Source organism: Camarhynchus parvulus, chromosome 26 (assembly GCF_901933205.1).
Source record: "Camarhynchus parvulus chromosome 26, STF_HiC, whole genome shotgun sequence".
Lineage (NCBI taxonomy): Eukaryota > Metazoa > Chordata > Aves > Passeriformes > Thraupidae > Camarhynchus > Camarhynchus parvulus.
Genome location: NC_044596.1, coordinates 1054635 through 1075708, shown reverse-complemented (window position 1 = coordinate 1075708; position 21074 = coordinate 1054635). Strand labels below are relative to the sequence as shown.

Sequence of the window (21074 nt, the reverse complement as noted above, 5' to 3'; positions counted from 1 at the left end):
TTCTGGTCTTGGTCTTTATTAGTACTAATAGTACAGCTTAGCTGTTGCAAATTCTGCCTGTAATTATGCTTGGTTAATGAGATACAACTAAGGGTTTCTAAAGCTTTTCCACTCAAATACCTGGTTACAAGTGGATTTATAATTCTGAGCAAACTTCAGTAGTTTGGGCTGAAACTTTCCATTTGAAGTATCTCCCTGTGGTTAAAGGATTCTTGTTCTCATGGATCCCTTAGGAATTGACAGCAGGACAAATATACACTAAAATTCCAGCTGTTTCTCTGGCAGTGGTCTCAGATGGCACTGACAGAGAGAAAACATTTTTGACATTTTGTGGGAAACCAACACATTCTAAGCCAAAAGGCCAGGCTCCCCTCTCAGCTCTTGCCCCAAGCACCACTGATGTTGTGTACCTCATTTTTGTGGAAAGAAAATCCATAATTAAGAACATAACTGGAGCACACAGCGCGAAGGCTGAGTTGAGCAACAGGGACTGGCTGGCTTAGCCAGGAGCTGTAGTGTTTTAAGACAGTAATTTCCTAAAGTTAAGATTTGTTAATGTGAATTTTGCTGTTCCATATCAGTGCAGTCAGAGAAAGTGATTAAATCCATTTTATTCAACGTTGAAGCTTCAAGCAGTTTGCATTTGCACTGATCTGGTTGGAAAAGAGAAATATTTGGTTCACATTTCAGTTTTTTGCTCTAATGAGATACACAACAATTTATCAATGTCTTAAACTGTGAGTCTTTAATTCATTCTCATGTTTGCCAGTTTGATGTTTCCTGCTTTTTAAAGGCTGACCATAAACATTTAGAAGAAGTGAGCCCCACAGGGAAGTACTGTAAGTTATTGTGGCCTGTAGGAAAAGCTTTAGTTTGCAGTTGTGAGACACACACAGTTTTCCCTTACCCTTTCCTACCTGGTGAGTAAACAGTCAGGAGAAAATGTTCATAATGAGAAAGGAAAAGGGCAATGACTGTCTAGGCTGGTTTTGAAATGCAAAGGCTTTAAGTGCTTGATGTAGAGCAGTTCAGTGTGAAAGACCACAACAATGCAGGGGAGGTAAAAGTGAGATGACCTGATGTGATAAAAGGCTCAGGCCAGACCAGGAGCTGCTCTTGTGAAGATCAGTATCAGCTGAAGCACAAAAGGCGCAGCTCAGAGGAGCTGAAGATGCAGAAACTCGGTGTCTGTCCCTGCACTTGAGGTTCAGGGCATGCTGGCCCTGAGGCAGAACTGCTGCACACAATGAACAACTTCTCTTGGTGCATTTCTTAAGCAATGGGACCTCCGAGTGGTCTGATGGAGACATTTGGGAAAAGAGAACATGAAAAGTGATTAGGAAATAATGTCAAAACCAGCTCTGTAAAAATCAAAAAACCAAAAACCCCTAGATTGAACAACAGTTCCCACCCTGTGGAGTACATGGGACTGTGTCCAGTCCTGCCTTAGACCTGATCCACACATCCCATCTTCTGGGCTTCAGAGGGTGGCTGAGAGTGGAGAAACCTCTTGTAACACTGAGGGATTTGAGAATTGTTCTCCCACCATCTCAAAATTTCAGGGAAAAAATGAAAGAATTAAATGGAAGAGCATTATTCTGTGGTGAAAGTTCCAAGATGTACCAACAAAGGTCCCTGCTTTGACGACTGGAGCTTGTTCTGCTCTTCAGGATCAGGAGTACAAGAAAATCTGTGAAAGCACTGAGTTCCTTGTTCTTTGCTCCTTAATGCATCCTGTTGGAAGCAAACTCAAATCCTGGTATCATTATTGACATGGACGTTTTGGAGGATTTACTTTCCAATCTTCCATGTTGTTCCCTGCATCATTTCTCTCTGAACTACTTGTAAATAATTGAAGACAAGTATTTCAGAACTCCATGTGTCTGTTTAGATTTAGTGGTTTGTAAGTATCAAATGGTTCTGAGTTTAATTGAAGTCCTCAGAGTCTTTCTGACTCTCACCTGTCTGCCTTTTTCCTGGAATGAGGCAGGTTACAAGTCTTGAACCCTCGTGGTACCTCAGAGAGGTGTTTGTGTCTCACACAAGGAATCATGAAGTGGTTTGAATTGGAAGGGACTTTAGGAAATGTTTAGCTGGGACTCACAGAGCCAGCCTTTCCCACAGCCAGCTGGAGATTCCAAACTCATCTCTCTGTGCTTGGGCAAGCAGCCAGATCAGCTGGCAGTGAGCATCTTCCCAAACACAAGTGGCAAACCAGAGTCTTCCAGCTAAGGATGTTACTGAGGGGTTTTTCCTTGTTTTGTTTTTTCCCTTTTTAAAGGCAACCAATGTTAAAAGTGAGACTGATCCTCCAGAAGCCAGAACTCACAATCTGAGACGCAGAATGGGCTGTGCCCCTCCAAAGAGTGAAGGTGGTGAGTGAAGCACAGCATAAATGCAGTTTCTGTCATTTTGCACAAATGTGTTTTAAGAGCAGAACTAAAATTAGCATTTGGGACTATTCAAAGTATTTTATTTATTAAAAAAAAACTTTTAGTTAATTTTAAAATTGGATTTTTTGATAAAAAGTTCTTTTATGGGTTTTAAGTATTTTTGTGGGAGGGTTTTCTTGTAAGTGATTGATGTTTTCATTTGAAGTAAGATGATATTTTCATTTGAAAAAGACTTACACTTCTTTAAACTTGGGTGTCTCTTCTGGAACAATCAGAAATAAGATTGGAGCAATGTTTTTGTTTTGTATTTTAAATGACATCAGTCCATGAGCTTTAAATAGAAGAAACTCCTTCAAGAATGTATCAGATATCAGACACCTTTAGGAAGGAATTTGGACTTAAAATCTGGAAATTTAACTAATGAAAGCAAAATGTAGTCTGTTTTGAGCTTAATGATAAAGTTCTCATAATATGATTAAATTGCTGCTATCAGCAGTCCTGAGTCTATTCTCTACCTAAGAAATAATTATTTGAGACTAAGAAATAATATTTAATGCCATCAAACAAAAAAATAAGCTTATTGATAAATAATTTAGCCAAATAAATACAGGAACCATTTACAACTACTCAATAATTGAAATTACTTGAGCAATCTGTCACTCTCATTTGTTCCTTCAGAATCTTTTTTTCAATAATTTGTTTAGATTATGTTGTTTTGTAATTTGAAATTTTTTTCTTCAAGGAGTCTCTAAGCACTAGCCTCCCTCCCCCAAGAGTAGAAGGAAAGAGCTCTTAACAACATTCTTTAACCCCACATGGAAAGAAAACCTTAGCTGATAAACCTGCTCATCATTCAATTAAAATGAATTGAAATGGCATATAAAGTACTGAAAAGCTGTGGGCTGTGATAGCCAGTGCTGGTTTGTGGGGGTTTGCTGGGATTTTTTGGATAACACTGGCTTCTGGAGGCATTGCAGGAGTTCAAGTCTTGCCTAAACTGACTGAAACAAGTGTAGGGGGGATAACAATTCAGCAAACACCTTGGTATGATGCAGTCTAACAAGCAATAAATAAAACAAATAATAACAAAGAATGCTAAGCATGGAAACATTTTGCAATGCTCTCATTTTTTTTCCTTTGCCCAGACAAGGAAATGCGCAGTGTGGTGAAACTCCCTGAGAAGAAAGAACTTTCTGGGGAGCCAGAGAAGGACAAATCCAAAGCCAGATCTAAAAAACCCACCAATGCTGTGAGTACCCCCTGCCTTCCTGCAGCTGCATGTTGTGCAGGCATTTCTGGATTTCTCCAGGGTGTGTAGTAAAACCTGCTGTCACTTTGTCACATGGAGGACTCCTGTCTTCTTCCTGGAGCCCCAGGCTGAAGCACAGCAGTGTTTGTACCTGCTGGAATACCAACACTGCCAAAGCTTCCTGATTCACAAAGCTGAAAATGGCAGCATGGTTAAGTTTCATTATCTATAACTAAAGTAACTTGTGTTCTGCCTCCAAAGTACAGTCTCAAAATAAGCATTTTGAAAGCATAGTCCAGTGGAAGTGGTTCTTGTGTGAGCTGATCCCTCCCCACTGCTCTGTAACTTCAGGGGAGCTCTGGGCAGGCTGTGGCACATGGCACTTCACAGACCTGCCCCTAATTCCACAATTTCAGCACTAAACTGGAACCTTTGTTGTTCAAATGTACCTTAAAAAACCAACCCTGTTCCTGCTCCAGCTCTCCACATGCCACCAACTATCCCCCAAAACCCCCACCTGAAGGCAGTGGTAGTTGTCTCATTTTTGAGAAGATAATGCTGAGATTCTTTCTGCCCATGCCACGAGTTGGGTCCCTCCTGAAACCAAACGTGTTCTCATTCAATCCACACCTGTAGCTGGTACCTGAGAATGAAGGGTGCAAATACCAGGAGCCTGACACCCTCACCCCCAAATGAAAGAAGCTTGTGGGGAGGAACAGGAGATGCTGCTGCTGCCTTTTTTTTTTTTAACAACATAAGGCAAGAGATTCTGTCTGTCCTCATGATTCTGTTCTGTGTTTGGGAAGAGACTTACAGGCTACTGCTGGTGAGAGTTGGGTGTAGGACAGGCAGCAGAGAGCCCATCCCAGCTTGGAGTGCTTGTGCCAGTTCCTTGGGGCTTGGGGGCTGCTCTGTCAGAATTAAGAGCTGCCCCCCTACCAAAGCACCTCTGGGAGGCTGGAGCCTTCTCTGGGGAAAATAAGGAACATCCCCAGCAACAGGAACTCCTTTCTCCAGATTTCTGTTTTCCAAGGCAATTGGTCTCAGAGGGGAATGAAACACCTGAGGCTGTACATGGGAAAAGGGTTTGTGAGCCCCAGCAGGTGTTGGATTATTCCTGCCCAGCCCCAGGTGTTGGGCTGTACCTGCCAAGGCCACAGTGCTGCTGATGTGAGCTGTCCTGGCACTTGGTCAAGTCTTCTGGCATTTGGGAAAAAAAAAAAAAAACATGGAAGGGCTTGCAGCTCTTGTGGTCTTTTCTTAAATTACAGAGGGAGGTATTTAAACTTCTAAAAGAATATTCAGGGTGTGTTTGTCTCATTTCCATTGCGGAGATAAAGTAAGAATAATATTTGGGAAGTGTCACAGATGGGAATTACCAAACTGCTTTCACCCTGAGTTACCTTCAGCTCTCCCATTGCTCCTGTGGGATTCTGTGTTGCAGGTGGATCTGTATGTGTGTCTCCTGTGTGGCAGTGGGAACGATGAGGACCGACTCCTGCTGTGTGATGGCTGTGATGACAGTTACCACACCTTCTGTTTAATTCCACCCCTCCATGATGTTCCCAAAGGGGACTGGAGGTGTCCCCAGTGTCTGGCTCAGGTAATCTGACAAATCACTGCAGTAAGGCCAAAGGCTAATTTGTATTTTGTGGGTTTTTGTAAACTGATCACAGGAATAGAAAATACAATTTGTTGTTATTTAAGGTTGTGCAAACAAGGGGATGGAGGTAAAACTAAAATGAAGACTGGGAAAAGCTGACACTTACTGTTTTGAGCCAAAAAACAGTGTGCCTTTGAAGAACATTTTGGATTTTAACTGACACCTTTTCTCTGTACTTAAAATTGGAGTCTCACTGGATGCTTCAGTGTGGTGATTTACGGATCTTATCCTGCTTAGCTCTACTAGAGTAAGGAGAAATTAGGCATGTTAATTCATTAAGGTTTATGCAGATTTATAAATAATTTTTTTATTTTGGCGAATTAAGCAGAGTTTCTTCTTCTGACTCTGCCCTTTAAGAAAGAGTTTTCATTTCAGTGCTGTCCTTCCTTCTTACTGCTCAGAAGCTGTTACAGGGAGCCCATTTGTGTAAATCTGAGCACAGTTGTGTTAATGGGTTATAGAAACAATTTCCTTTTCGCTTGCAGGAGTGTAACAAGCCTCAAGAAGCCTTTGGGTTTGAACAGGCAGCACGAGACTACACCCTGCGCACGTTCGGGGAAATGGCCGATGCCTTCAAGTCAGACTATTTTAACATGCCAGTACATGTATGTTCCTGCTTTATCCTCGTGTTGTGTACAGTTCATTTTGTGTGGTTAGCTAAAATCGGTAACTCTAGGGAGGGAGGAAAGGAGGGATTCTGGTTTTGAATTGAATGAAATCCCAAATCAGAGGTTCTCATTCACATCAGCAAATCCTGGTTCTTGCTGGTTCGTGGTTTCTTGTTCCACCAGCTGCTTTTGTTTTATTTTGTTTTTTTCCCACTTTACAAGAAGTGTCTGTAGGGAAGAGAACAGTGAGTGTCAGGCACTCCTCAGAGAACAGGGTAGCAGCATCTCCTGGAGCCACATCTCTGCTGCAGTTGTTTTTCTCTTGTTGAAACAATTTTAAAATGGGGAAAAGTTTCAAGCTAATGGAAGTTCCTCTCTGAGACAGCTTTGATGCATGTGCTTCTCATTTACTGATTCCTCATACATACTCCCTTTTCTTCTCATACCTAGATGGTCCCCACTGAGCTTGTTGAAAAAGAATTTTGGAGACTTGTCAGTACCATTGAAGAGGATGTGACAGTGGAGTACGGAGCTGACATTGCTTCAAAGGAGTTTGGCAGTGGCTTCCCTGTTAGAGGTGGGAAGTTTAAAGTTAGACCAGAAGAAGAGGTAGGTCTTTGAGTTCACTGTGGATGTTTTTATTGCAGTTTTTCATGGAATAGCTCTCCTTGGTTTAAAGCACAATAATTGAACTGGGTTGCAAAGAGTTTGTTTTGTGTATCTGGCAGAGTATTTGAAGAGGAGAGCTACACTGGGATTTTGAATAAATAAAATTTGTTGTGATCAGCCATTCAAAGCCATAGGTTTATTCTAGTAGTTAATAAATAACTTCCAAACCAAATAAACCCAAATAAAACCAAATAAAAAAAGTGTCATTTTAACAAAGCAGGTCAGGTCAGCGTTGTGAAAGAAGCAAAGACAATGGAGGCTTTAGTCTTTGAGTCATTGACCTGTTTCTTATATTCCTCAGTTGGGAAAAGTGCTTCTCTTCTATTCCTCTTGAGAAGTTTTATCTTCTTGGGTTTTTCCCTTCCTGTTGTATAATCCTGTGACTGTTCTGTTCGATTTTCAGGAATACCTTGATAGTGGCTGGAATTTAAACAACATGCCTGTGATGGAGCAGTCTGTGCTTGCTCACATCACTGCAGACATCTGTGGGATGAAACTGCCCTGGCTGTACGTAGGAATGTGCTTTTCCTCATTTTGTTGGCATATAGAAGACCATTGGAGCTATTCCATTAACTATCTGCATTGGTGAGTTTGAGGAATAAACCCAGTCTAGGAAACAATCTCCCTTTCCTTCCCTATTCTCCTTAATTAGTGGACTAAAAACAGATTTACAGAGCTCAGCCAGAGTAACCTGCTGTCCAGTTGCAGCAGGGTCAAATCTGACAGTGTAATTCCTACATTGATTTACTTTTGGACAAGAGGTCATGTTTTGGAAAGAGACATCCATTCCCAGTTTTAAAAAATCCATGAAAGATGCAGCAGATACTCCATCAAATGTTTTATTATACTCAATATAAACTAAAAACCATGCGAGTTTTCTTTTAACAACCATCCAACTTCAGCTTAGCAACTCAGTTCCGGCAGGTTTTGTCTGTTGGATGGATCATGCTGTCATAAATCCTCTCATCAAGCCAACACTTGTCAGCTGTAATCAGGACAGATCTTTGCCATCTCTTTGATATTCTAAATAGACTGAACTCCTTGAACTTCTCACCTTACAACAGCTTTTCTAGAGTCTGGATTATGCTTGTCACTCTTCCTGAAACCTGTCAAGCTCTTTCTCTTTCCTAGTTCATATGAGTATTCAAGCAGAATGGTAAAACCAATTCCAGCTGCTGTTCAGTAGGTGTTTTTTGGTTGGTTATTCAGTTGCTGCTCCTTGAAATAGCAGCTTCTGCAGTGCAGCCCAAGAGCCAGTGACTTAATTCACTTGCTTTTATGGTGCTTACTGTTAAAAAAACAAATGTTTGAGTGAGAGTGAGCAAAGGAGTGACAGCATTACATGGTAAAAATGATCTTTCTTGTCATGCATTGCTGCTTTTTTTTTCTTTGTCTGAGTCTTCAGTCAGACTGAAAACTGTGGGTGGAAGAGGAGATTGCAGCACAGATTTAATTTCTTCTAGGAGAGTTTCCCTCACTGTTCATAGAATGTTCTCCATAGTGTGCCCCCAATTGCATTATTGTCTGCAGATGGCCTGAAAGGTGTGTCAGTGCATACAAGTTCTTGTGTATACATGAGATACATCCAGATGTAAAAAGTTGCTTGACTTGCTTTCAATTTATTTATCCTCCATCCAGAAAGTCCTTGATGTCCTTTCATTTGCAGATATTCTTCTTCATTTCCCTTCCATGCAGAGGTTTAAGTCTGCATTGAAGGGCAATGTGCATTTGAGGTTAAAGCTGTTCTTGGCCTGAGCAGTCTGAACAACCTGCTTCTGCAGAGACAGTGCTCCAAACTGTGAACCAAAAACTCCAAAAAGCAGGACTGGTTCTTGGGAGAGGCCTAGGAATGGTGTGTCTATCTTCAACATTCCCATGTGTCCTGCCTGGTGCAGTGTTGTGAGCAGCTAACCCCAAGGGACCCAGGCTGCAGCAGCAGGGCTTTCCTAGGGTTGGAAACAATAGTAATCCTACAGAACTCTGAATTCTGTGTTGGTTCTAGAAATGGTGAAAGGGAAAAAAAAACCACCAAACCTTTGCTCTAAAGATGCTTGGAAATAAATAAAATGTCAGTCTTGGACAGAGGAAGAATTGCCATCAATGCTTCTAGTATTTGTACAGGCAGGAAGCAGAGCAGAAAGACCTGTGACCTCCACTGCTGCTCCCTCAGGCTCCTGGCACCTCAAGACCTGCATTAGAACTGTCTGTTACTTGTTCCCCTGAGTCCAGAGATCCCCAGTTCCAATATTCTGCTTCAAGTTTACACAGTTCATATCTGTTATGTTACCCATTCCTCAGTGCTGGCATCTATCAGGGAGCAGAACTCTTGGCTAGCCCAGTCCAGACACAGAATGGTTTTTAGTTGCATCTGTGGCTGGTCTTCCTGGATTCCTAGAGTTGGCCCAAGATGATGGTCAGGCCCAGGGCTGCAAAGTCATTTAATACTCTGTAGAAACTCCTTGTGTGTAACTACCCCTCCACAGTCCATGCTGCTGGCTGTCCTCTTCCCCTGACACAGGGGCTGTGTAAGTACAGGAATAAGCTCCTAGGGATGAGAGATAGACTTCTGGGTTCACACTTCACCTTTATCTTTTGGAATCCTCCCAATTGCTTCATGATTGATGGAAGAAAAGAACATTGTTGGGTCAGTTTTAGTCTGCCAACTCTTCAGAAGTCTTGGAATAAGGTGATTTGTCTGTTTTCCTTTCTAAATACCTTTTCTAAGTTCATTCTTTCTAAGGCCCTGGAGGCATTTTTGTCTCAGTGCTACAGTGAGCCAGTGTCGGTGTAAGCTTGTAACAGTATCTGCTGGAACACATCTGCATCCCCTTAATTCTCTCAGCTGGCTTGCATCGAGTGCTGAAAGTTCTTTGTTCCTACTCTGGATATGGATTTTTTTTCCCTTGAAGTCTTGCATAATTGGGAAGTTTGATTTCTACTTCCTATGTGTTGCTTTTATGGCAGCTATGCATAAGACAGAAAGAACTGGCTTTGGTTGTTGGACCCAAGAGGGAGTTTGTGTTCATGGGAAAAGACAGGCAGCTTATGTTTTGGAGTTGTGCTGGAATCAGCAGAACTTCACTGAGGACTTCTTCAGACTTTTTCTCCCCCCCCCACAATATTTGAAGTACCTGCTCGGAAGTGTTAAAAGGCAGTTAAAAACAGGTCTGGAGAAGAGGGACCTGTGTAAAATGTGAAGATTCAGGAATGTACAGAACCTTTGCATTCCTTCCTGGTGATATGCCCCTCCTTTGACATGGTGTATTTTAAAGCAGAAGACTAAAAATGTAACTTAAGTTTGCTTATATTTAACTTTTTTTAATAATCTTGCAGGGGGGAGCCTAAAACGTGGTATGGAGCCCCAGGGTACGCAGCTGAGCAGCTGGAGGATGTAATGAAGAAACTTGCTCCAGAGCTATTTGAGTCCCAGCCAGATCTCTTGCACCAACTTGTCACCATAATGAACCCGAACACTTTGATGGCCCACGGGGTGCCTGTATGTGTCAGACTCCTGTGCTACTCCCCCAACCAACCCTCTTTGATTGGAACTCTACTTAAAGTTGATAATTGAAGCCACTTTTATTACAGAGGTGGTGTGGTGGTTTCCATGTGTGTTGCATCTTCCTTACCCACTAAAATGTGCCAGTGTGAACAGATGGGCAATGGAATTATTGCCTTTGGAATCGACTGGCAGACTCTTCTCTGGAGATCCATCTTGGATATTTCTATTTCTGTGTCTCAGCTGAAAGGTTTAGGCTTTACCTTTGGAACAATGGCAGGAGCTCTTGTATGTCTGTTCAGTCAGACAGTTTTTTTGGCATAGAGTTTCTGTCAAGGCCCCAAACCCCATTCTTCCTTTATTTTGTCATCCACATTCTCTTATTTTTCCTGGATAAGTCCTTAGGTATTTAAAAAACATTTTTTCATCAGATTTCATCTTATTCCATACTAAGTTATTCATGGGAATTATGTCCCTTTACAATTTAATTGGCTTTTGATGAGCTGACCTTGGGACTTAAAGGAAAATCTGGAAAAAGCAGCAAAATTTTTTGTCTCCTATGGTAGCTTACAAAATGAAAGGATGCAGGATGACTTGCCTGCTTTCATGCTGACTGTATGGCCCCAAGAGTCTTAGATGAGCAATAATATGAATGTTAAGGTTCCCAATTTCTCTTCCCCTTCAGCTGCACATTGGAGAGAGCTGGATCTGTGTTGACCCTAACCCTGAGGTGTGAGGAGCACAAGGCCCAGGCAGCCCACTTGAAACTGTTCAGAGAGGGATGTGGCTGAGTGGAACGCAGGCTTCCCAGGGTTTTATGTGATACTTTATCAGCTGCCAGTTGTAATTCTTGGGCTTGTGGTTTAAACTCTCAGAAGTCCTCACAGAAGTTACTGTGAGTTGGAAATCCATGTTCTCCTCACCAGGTGTGTTTGGGTGTGAGCTGACACTGGCCTGTCTGCCCCTCCAGGTGTACAGAACCAACCAGTGTGCAGGGGAGTTTGTTATCACCTTTCCCAGAGCTTACCACAGCGGCTTCAACCAGGGCTTCAACTTTGCTGAAGCTGTGAACTTCTGCACCGTGGACTGGGTATGTTCCAAACCAGTATTTTCCCTAAGTGAGCAGTTCCAAAGCAGTTCCTAGCTGCTATATAGCTCTGACTTATTGCTGATGCACAAATCTAGGCCACAGATCAGAAGGAGCCTGTTACTGTGTTTGCTGAAGGTTTGTCATGCACTGAACTGCAGGCTGCCTCTGGTTCTGAAGATTTAGTTTGGAATTATGTATCAGGGCTGATGTAGTTATTGCAGCAGGAGGGAGGCACAGTCCCATGCGTGTCTGGAGTATGAGATGCACCAGTGTTGCTCATTTTTGTGTCTCCAAATTTCATCTCAAATCAAAAGCTGGAATGATAAAATTTCCTAGTTTATTGCACTGGGAATTCTCTAAGAGGTGCTTTCTGCAGCTGGAAACCAAATCCAACTTGGATATCTTTTCTGCTTTAGCTTCTGTGATAAAGTTAGATAATACATGTAGCACATTAATAACAGTTAGACATTGATAGTCCTCTTGTGGGGGAAAAAAGTTGGAATTGCAAATGTGAGAGCATCCTCTTAGGTAACAGAGGTACTCTAGTTTTTAGGGAAAAACACCTTAATGAGAAGAGAGCAGAAAGTTCTCTAGTTCAGATGGAAGGTTTACAGAGCAGTGCATCATTCCCAGTAAGCTTCACTCAGCTCACTGAACTAGCAGAGATGGGCACACATTACAGTTATCAGGTTAGAGTTATTGAATAAGATCTTGTCTTTTTAAAAATAAACAGAAATTGAGGACAGTTGCGCCTAAGTTACAAGTAATTTTACCTTCACAGAAAGTGACCCAGACACACGGTGCTGTCTGATCTCACAAAGGTTCTTCTAAGCTTCTGATATTTCAAATTACTTCTCTTGTGTTTTTTTTTTCCCTCAAAAAGGTCTTGGCTATTTGTAAGTGTAGCCCAAATAAAACATTGCTGGATGTAAAAAACATTACTTAGAAGAGGGAGATGACTAATATTGCAAGAAAGTTCTTTGCACTTGACTGTGCTCACATGTCAGTTGGTTTGGTTTGGTTTTCCTCTTGTCCTTCTGTGAGTTTCATACTGGACCAAACACCTTGTTGTACTCTGAGCATCCCTGTCTGCCTACTGTTAAAATGGAGCCGACTGACCTGCCCAGCTCAGGATGAGCTGTGTGCTGTGCCTGCAGCCAGTTAGAGACATCAGTGCTCCCTGAGCCAGCAGTTTCTCATGCTGCAGCATGGTTCATGTCAGCAGGGGAAAGGCCCAGTCTGCCCTGCACCTGCATGGGATGGGGCATCCCTCAAGTGGTGGGTACAGGCCAGGCTTATATACTTGTCCTTTTGATGCTTCCTTGGCCTCGGTGCATTTTTATCTTGGATCTTCCTGAGCCCACTGCGGTTTAGTCATTTAGTAGCCTTTAATTACAACCTCTGCAAGAGACACCCATAGAGTCCACTGGGAAAGAGCCATAAGAATTCCTGGTGTGCACAACTTGGGATCTTGATTTCTCTAGTTTTACACTCTGAAGTATGAATGTTGTTGCTGGAAGGATTTGTCTGGGGGCAGTTTCTGGGTAGTAGCATACAGAGGGATTCCCTTGATGTCCTTTCCCAAGTGCACCCTGTGTCTGCCCCGCAGCTGCCCCTGGGCCGGCAGTGTGTGGAGCATTACCGGCTGCTCAACCGCTACTGCGTCTTCTCCCACGACGAGATGATCTGTAAAATGGCTTCCAAAGCAGATGTCCTGGATGTTGTGGTGGCATCTACAGTCCAGAAAGACATGGCTATTATGATAGAAGAGGAGAAGAGGTTGCGTGAGAAGGTTGATAAACTGGTGAGTTGTGGGAAATGATGGTTTGGGTGGGAAGGGACTTCAAAGGTCATCTCGTTCCATCCCCTGCCATGGGCAGGGACACTTTCCACTAGACCAGGTTGTTGCCAGCACTATCCAACCTGGGCTTGAGCACTTGGAGGGATGGAATTCATTATAATGAATGCAGTAACAGTTGAAACAGTGATGTGAGAACATGCTGGTTCTTGTACTGGGGTGTCAGAGGCTTAGAGGTACTTAGTCCCTTCCTAAGTTGTGGATTTCAGAGGAGCACCTGGGTAAAGAATCATTGATCATGCACCTCATTTTAGTACCTGCCCTTTAATGTTGCTCAGAATGTCACTTTATAGATAATATTTGTGCTTCCAGTCATTTGGTCAGAAAAGCTGATTTTTTCATTAACCAAGATTTCTGTCTACCTGAGTTGAATATCTTATATCTAAACTTCATTATTCTTTTGATAAATTCACCTTTTGATGTTTTAGCTTGGAATAGCCTCTTCTTTGGAACAGTCACTTTTTCATTAGGCTTTGATGTGACACTCTTGCAGGGAGTGACTGACTCAGAGAGGGTGACATTTGAGCTGTTCCCTGACGATGAGCGACAGTGCCTGAAGTGTAAAACCACCTGCTTCATGTCAGCAGTTTATTGTCCCTGCAAACCTGGGTTGTTGGTGTGCTTGTACCACGTTGAGGACCTCTGCTCCTGTCCCACCTACAAATACAAACTGGGGTAAGCTTGAGGTAGTAACTAACACCATGATCTGGAGATAGTATTGTGTTTGTAGCTACTGCGGTTTGGTAATCTCTGCTGCCAGTGGGGCTGCTCTCTGTTTCTGTTTCAGTCCTTTGCAAATCCAGTGCCCCAACAACAATGGGACTGTTTTGTGCTCACACACAAAGCCTCTTCAGCATTCAGCTCTTTTTGCTCTATAATGGCAAAAATTGTTGGCTAAGTTAGTTTGCATTTTTATTTTTAGCAACCAGGTCATTGTCCCTTAGATTCAGTCCTTGCCAAGGAGTATTGTTTTGCTTTTTGGAGCTTTCCTTCCCGTTGTTAACTTTGCTGTGCTCTTTAGTGTATCTTTTGTCCTACATGGCTGTAGCTTGCTCTAAGACAGTGTCCAAACTCCTTAATTGTCCCATAGAAATTGCTTTTTGAAGCAATCACAACATTAAAATTATCTCAAAAGGAACACGGTGTGGTTGTAAGGTCTTAATTGTGTAACCCTGAGTGCACAGAAGCTTATTTCTGTGTTGTACTGACCAACACATCTTAGAATTACCAAATGGTTTGGTCTGGAAGGGACCTTAAAACTCATCTCATTCCATCCATGCCATGGGCAGGGGCACCTTCCAGCAGTCCAGGTTGCTCTGAGCCCCATCCAACCTGGGTCCTCGTGCTGGTGCCCTCGTTGCACCGTCGTGCAGCCGCGGTGTTGCGGGAGGTTTGAGTCATGTGCTGCCCGCAGGTACCGCTACACCCTGGAGGAGCTGTACCCGATGATGAACGCGCTCAAGATGCGCGCCGAGTCCTACAACGAGTGGGCTTCCAATGTCAACGAGGCCCTGGAGGCAAAGATCAACAACAAAAAAAGTGAGGATTTTACCTACTGCCTGTAGCACATCATTTAAAAGGACTATTTTTTCAGTGTTTAGTTTCCAAACTGTAGTAACTCTTTTCTTATGTGATAATCAAAAGAAATCATTTATCACTTCATGTTTTTAAGTAAATATTTTAGCTGTTACAGTCCCAGAAATGATGCTGTCTCTGTGTGACAAGACCGTAAATCATTTTGACACAAAGTGTAACTGAAGTAGAAATAGAAATACATTTAATGTGTTGTGTTTCTAAGCCTTACTATGGAAAATCCATCACAAAGGGAGACTTAACCTGTCTTCCCAACAGGTCTCATCAGTTTCAAGGCTTTGATAGAAGAATCAGAAATGAAAAAGTTCCCAGACAATGACCTGCTGCGACACCTCCGGCTGGTGACTCAGGATGCAGACAAATGTGCCTCGGTGGCCCAGCAGCTGTTGAATGGCAAGAGACAGACCAGGTAAGTGCCACTCCATGTGTGCAGCAAAATTGGGCCACCAGAGGTGGATGTCAGTGGCCAGTGATGGGTGCTAGTGCTCTGCAAGACTTAAAAATTAAAAGAATCTTTGTCCTCAGCAGAGCTGTCTTTGACAGGGAGATCCAGCTTTACTATATGCAATAAGTTAAACATCATGAGTTTTCAAATCTCTTCTTCCTCTGTGTTTGACAGTTTGTAAATTCATTCCAGTGTTCCCCGAAAAGACAGAATGGTGTGGTATGTCTGACAAAGTAACGCTCAGCAAGATACAGTCCCCTTGTCTTTGTGCTGTGGGCACTGTAAATCTGTCCATAGAGCAGGTGTTGTGTTCATTACCCTCTGTACTGTGGAAAAACAATGTGCCTTAACTCCCTGAGCTGCTGCTGGTGGGAATGTTGTACAAGAGCTCTGAAAAAATACCTGCTCTTTACATTGAATCTTTTAGACAGGTTATTTGCTCAAGGGATTTGAAGTAAGGCAGTGTTCTTTGTGAACTGCCTACCTGGTCCTGCTGGCACTCCATGTCTGAAATAAGCTGAAAAGAGCCAGAATAGAAGACTAAGGCCAGTTCTCCTCATTGCACAAGTCTAGTTGTGCCTGTATTGATATAGGAGCCTTTCTCGAAGGATTCACTAATTACCATCTTCTGTTGTGTCATTCTTCACCCATAGATCCCAGACTGGTGTGTGTTGGAATTGACCTTAAAGCTCATCTGATTCCATCCACCCCTGCCATGGGCGGGGACACATTTCACTAGACCAGGTTGCTCCAAACCCTGTCCAACCTGGCCTTGGCCACTTTCAGGGAGGGGGCGGCTGCAGCTTCTCAGGGCACCCTGTGCCAGGGCCTCCCCACCCTCACAGAGAACAATTCCTTCCCAATATCCCATCTAACCCTGCCCTTCTTCAGCTTAAAGCCATTGATTAGGGCACTCAGACTCATCATGGGCACACTGAGCCTTGCAGGATGGTGATTTCTAAGAAAATGTTGGGTTTATGTGTGTGGAGAACAGTATGGTTCATGTCCACCAATCTTAAGTGTGATGTACTTCAGAAAAAATTGATTGTCATTTGTTCCATTTGGAGAATTTTCACCCATTTCTGCTGCTTTGAACAACGTGGTGTTTGTTGGAGGAGTTGTCTTTTGTGCTGGTGGAAGTGCACATGTGGTTCCTGCATGTCACCTGCCTCAGCAGGGGTCACAGAGCTCCTCACTCCTGTGCTCTTGCAATACATTGAAGACTGACTTGGAAGGACTTTGGGGGCAGAATGTTCTGTCACACTGTCTGTAGCTGAATATTGCTGTCACACTTAGACATGTTTCTTGTTTTCCTTCCTGGTGTTCCCTCTGTAAGCCTTTGTAGTAGGAACTTGATAAAAATTCACTTTTGCTGTCCTGCACACACAGGAGGATGAAGCCTCTGTCACAGCAACATAAAAATACTGCAATAGGGAATGAGAAGTTCAGCACTCCCACAGGCATGACTTCTGCCAGATAGGGAACTTCCAACCTAGAGATTTTAGGCACCATCGTCAAAGGACTTGTCCACTTCTGATCTCCTCCTTCATTTGATGTTGAGCCATCTGGCATCCCCAGTCTGTGTTCTCCCATCCCTCGTGCTTGTTCAGGTCTCTCAGTGCTGAACCGGGAGCAGCAGCCAAGCCCTTCCCAGCTCCTCTGTGCCAGATGGGTCCTTCCTGCACTGAATGTGTCCCTGACTTTGTTTAAACTGAGGATAGCTGGGAGCAATTCTTATTTTCATCTCCTTGACTAGGTCTGTTCTTTTGTCACCATGAGAGGCTCTCAGCCTTCCTCACAGCTGGGCCTGCCAGCTCCTGCAGCATCCCAGACTGTGACAAGTAATTGACCCTGTGCTGCTGCTGTACACAGTGTTGGGCAGTGCTTGCATTGAGATTCTTATTTGCTCTAGAAGAGGTTTTAGTCCTTCTCTCACAATTTCTTCTTGAATCTTTTTTGGCATGTTTCTGGGAAAAGTCCAGTTTCATGTCTTCATAATTTTTAGTTGTTTTAAAACCTGTGTTACTTGATTATTTTTTTTCTTACAAGGTTGAAGTGGGGAATGCTCACAGCTTTTGAAGGAAAATATAAAGAAGATAATTACCGGCTTAAAATCTTAATACATGTTACATCACATGCAGATTGATATGCCTGGAGCTCACATCTGCAGGATGCTTGACAACCTCCATCACACCCAGTGCCAGGTGTTGGTTAGGAAAGATTCTGGGTTCTGCCAAAAATTTGATGTGTGCTTTTGGCAAACTTTATATTGTGGACTGAGCATTTTGGTCTGATCCTGATTTTGGAAGAGTCATGCAGGAGACTTGTCTCCTGTAGGAAGGTTGTTCCTGTCAGTCACAGCAGTCATTGACATTGGGGGATCTTCTCCAGTGCAGTAAACACAGCAGTTCATGGGGAGAAGACCAGGACAGAAGGTAGTAAATCCTAGTAAATCCTGTGACTCCTGCTCACCAGCTCCTCTGCAGTACCTGAAGAGATGCAAATGTGCTGTACATCCCTGTTTGCTCTGGTTGTCTTGGTGCTGGGGGATTAAATACTCACAGCTGCTGGCTTGGAGATGTTCTGTGAACATCTGAATGGGGCTGGAGCACAGTGTGGCCCTTGTTCTCCTGGCTCTGGAAGGCAGCAGTGTTCCTGCCGTGCTGCCCTGTTTTGCCTGTCTATCCCCTATCTTCTCTAGGTCTCCTGAGGCCTGTTCTGCTCCTTAGAGTCTCTGAGAGTTTGTGCTTGGAGACCTTTGGGATTAATAACCCTGGATGAACATGGGTTTGGCTTCTGTCTATGGTTTTTCTTAGGCTCACGTAATTTCTGATTTTCAAAAACATCTTGTGACAGCTTTGGCATTTAGATATGTATATGTATATAAATATTTATGTATTTAAAAACTTGTGCTTTTTCTTGGAAGACGCTGTGGAGCTTACTCAAAAACCGGTAGAACAAAGCAGGCTGTAAAGAAACCTGTGTTGTACCTGAGGCTTTGAATTCATTTTATTGTTCAGCTGACTGTGGGCTTTGGAACTCTCAATGTGATCCTGTGTATCCGTTAAAAATACCTATTTTTAACACGGAATGGTAAATTAAAATTTATTTTATAGAGTTCACATTCCAGTCATGCTGGCGTATCCTGCTGGGCTGTTCTCCTCTTTTGTATAAATAACACACTGTGGATTCAACTGGAGCCAGCATTGTAAGGGATCTCTTTCCTTTTCTGTTCAGGGTTCTCAGACCTCATTAATACTGGCTTGAGTTTAGAGAGGCTTTTAATATTGGGCCATTTGTTAACACTTATAAGCCACTCATTTGCTACAAAGCTTTTAGATAAAAATAAAAATGCTGATTTCAGTGTAGAGAGGATTTTTCAGAAGTGCCTACACAACCTGTCAATTTAAAACCCATTCAGAATTGGGATTTGTTCTCTTTTGGTGTGGACATGGGCAGAGCTGACTACAATAGCTACTGCAACATAACTGAATAGTTTATCCACAGCTGCTTTGTGTTCTGGAAAAAAAGCTTAATTTTATTCCATAATAACCAGTGCCCTTCCAAGGCTGAGTGGTTGTTCCAGAATCCTGTTTAATATGAGTGTTTCAACAATAGCTCGTTCTGCAGTGGCAGACTGAGGTTTCCCACGTGTGTGAGCCCTGGGCTGCTTGGATGCATGTGAATATTCTGCTATTCCTGAAGAAGGCTTGGCTGACATCAAATCATAAGCAGATGTCAGGGAATCAATAAATCACAGAATGGTTTGTGTGGGAAGGGACCTTAAAGCTCATCTTGTTCCACTCCCTGCAGAGACACCTTCTACTAGACCAGGTTGCTCCAAACCCTGTCCAGCCTGGCCTCAGAGTTGATGTTCTGATGTTTATTTTTCTCTTTGGTGATAAGCTGAAGGCTGAATGTGTCATTGCAGGTACCGCTCCGGGGGAGGGAAGTGTCAGAACCAGCTGACGGTGAACGAGCTGCGGCTCTTCGTGAGGCAGCTCTACGCCCTGCCCTGTGTCCTCAGCCAGACACCACTGCTGAAGGTAACTGGGGAAGCCTTGGGAAGGGAGCAGGAGCATTTACAGAGTGATGGGTTTGCACTGCCTTCATCTCCCATCTCGCTGTTTGCTCCAAGAGTTAATACTGGGCACTGGCAGGCTGGGGTGACTCGTGCACATGGGACGCAGAAGAAAGGAGCTCTGACCAGCTACTGTTTGTGGTCAGCAGAGTTTTATACTGCACTGGCAAATCAAACCATTCATGTTGTGTGAAGGATTGTAGGAGAAGGAGCAGGATGACCTGGGTAACTACAGTTAAAAGTTTGGGGTCAGTTAACTGCTCTGCTCTTACGAGTAAAGCCAGGTTAATCTGAGAACATTCAAACTCCCCAGTGCTCTGAGGGACAGCTCTGTCATCCTTTCCACTTTCCTTCTTTGTTAATCCAGAATCAGCTTTCTCAGTCTTGTAATTAGATCCCTCTTCGTGCTCTCTAACCACATTCCAGGAAACCCCACAGATGACTCCAGCCAAACCCAGCCGAAGCTGGCCAAATCCTCTCTCTAGCAGAGAACCTGCTGCTGCCTGGAGTCAGATCACTTTGAATCCCACCACCACCAGCTGTGCTGGTTCTGTGCTCCCCACATGATGAGCCCTCAGGCAAACTGAAAGTAATTCAAGGTCTTGTTTCAGAATTTACCAAAATGTTCCATATCACACTGAGGGGTAATTAAAAAAGAATTCTGTGCAGCTGCAATTCCTGTCTTAAAGGAGAAGGGCTTTGCATATTCGTGACACTTGAAACCAGGAGATGCCGTGTCCAGTTCTTGAACTGTCCCTCAAGTATCCACCCAACACTGAGACACCAGATGGTGCCATGGAAATGAATGGGAACAAACCAGTTCTACTCAGCTTTGACTGCTGCTTTGGAAGCTTTATCTGCCCTGCATTGTGTGCATCAGATTCGATGCAGGCCTATTTACAGTTATTTGTTTGTAGCACTGAAGCTGTGAAGTTTTCTTGCTGGTTGAAAAACAGAAATTTGGAAATGCCAGACATGCAAACAGTTCCTCTCCATCTGGCATTCCTGAACAGGGGAATAACAAACACATATGGTCAGAGTGTTCCTTTGTGTCATCCTCAACAAGCCTCAATTATATGTCATTGTGCAAATTCGGCTGTTAATATAAATGACCAACATTACTGGAGATGGGTTCACAATTCAGTCTATCTCTAAAAAATGTTTGATTCCGTGCTGGGAGAAGTTGCCCACCCTGGGAAACAGCCTCACTGGCAAAATGCCAAGGTGTCAGCTGTGAGGGAAGAACTTCCTGCAGGAACAGCATTTCAGGCAGCACTGGGAGTACTGGGCAGGTTGCTTCATACAGAATAATCCCAGCCTTCACTGTGGGATTGCTGTGGATGACTGTCCTTTATCCTGGGGAAAGTGCAAACAGCCCCAGAAATACGTTTTGGGGTAATGAGCTGCTGAGTCATGGAGAGAGAGAAGGTGTTGCCGTGCATGAGAGAGTAAAATGCCTGTGGCTCACTGGGACTGTGGGGTGTAGCTCAAAAGCCTTAGCAGTGCAGCAGAAATGAACCTCAGAACCTCAGAAATTCTGTGCCTTTCCCAGTGTTTTGTAAAGCCTTCATATTCCTCACCTTGCTGTTCCTCAGCTGCCCAAACCATTCCAAAGCAAAGCCAGGCAGCAACACCCATGGAATGCTCAATTTCCCTTTCCATCCCTTCTGTTCTCTGGAGCCCTCTTTCTGGCAGCCTGTCACTGGGATTGCCTTGTTCTGGCCATGCTACATGTGAGGAGGTGCTGGTGACAGTGTGTTGAAGGCACTATTGTTGTGTTTCAGCCCTCGGGATAATTTGCCATGTGCCATTTACAAAAAGCTCCTGGTACTTTTTCTAATGTTTCTACACCTCCTTTCTCTGGCACATATGGTTAAATATAAGTTATTAATTGCATCTAACCCCTCCCCTTATTACGAGGCGCTG

General features: G+C 43.4%; 1 protein-coding gene across 2 annotated transcripts in view; it reads left to right on the top strand.

Annotated features, from left to right (window-relative positions):
• Positions 1-21074, top strand: part of KDM5B (lysine demethylase 5B) — a 58916-nt gene that overhangs the window by 23153 nt on the left and 14689 nt on the right. The window contains exons 6-18 of one of the 2 annotated variants that reach the window (XM_030965572.1): positions 2282-2372; positions 3539-3642; positions 5087-5245; positions 5791-5910; positions 6364-6522; positions 6986-7167; positions 9916-10078; positions 11052-11171; positions 12781-12975; positions 13523-13704; positions 14444-14568; positions 14881-15031; positions 18999-19113. In XM_030965572.1, the coding sequence (XP_030821432.1) occupies positions 2282-2372; positions 3539-3642; positions 5087-5245; positions 5791-5910; positions 6364-6522; positions 6986-7167; positions 9916-10078; positions 11052-11171; positions 12781-12975; positions 13523-13704; positions 14444-14568; positions 14881-15031; positions 18999-19113 (1866 nt within the window). Of the gene's footprint in view, positions 1-2281; positions 2376-3538; positions 3643-5086; positions 5246-5790; positions 5911-6363; positions 6523-6985; positions 7168-9915; positions 10079-11051; positions 11172-12780; positions 12976-13522; positions 13705-14443; positions 14569-14880; positions 15032-18998; positions 19114-21074 lie in introns of both variants that reach the window. The other variant, XM_030965571.1, reaches the window with a different exon arrangement.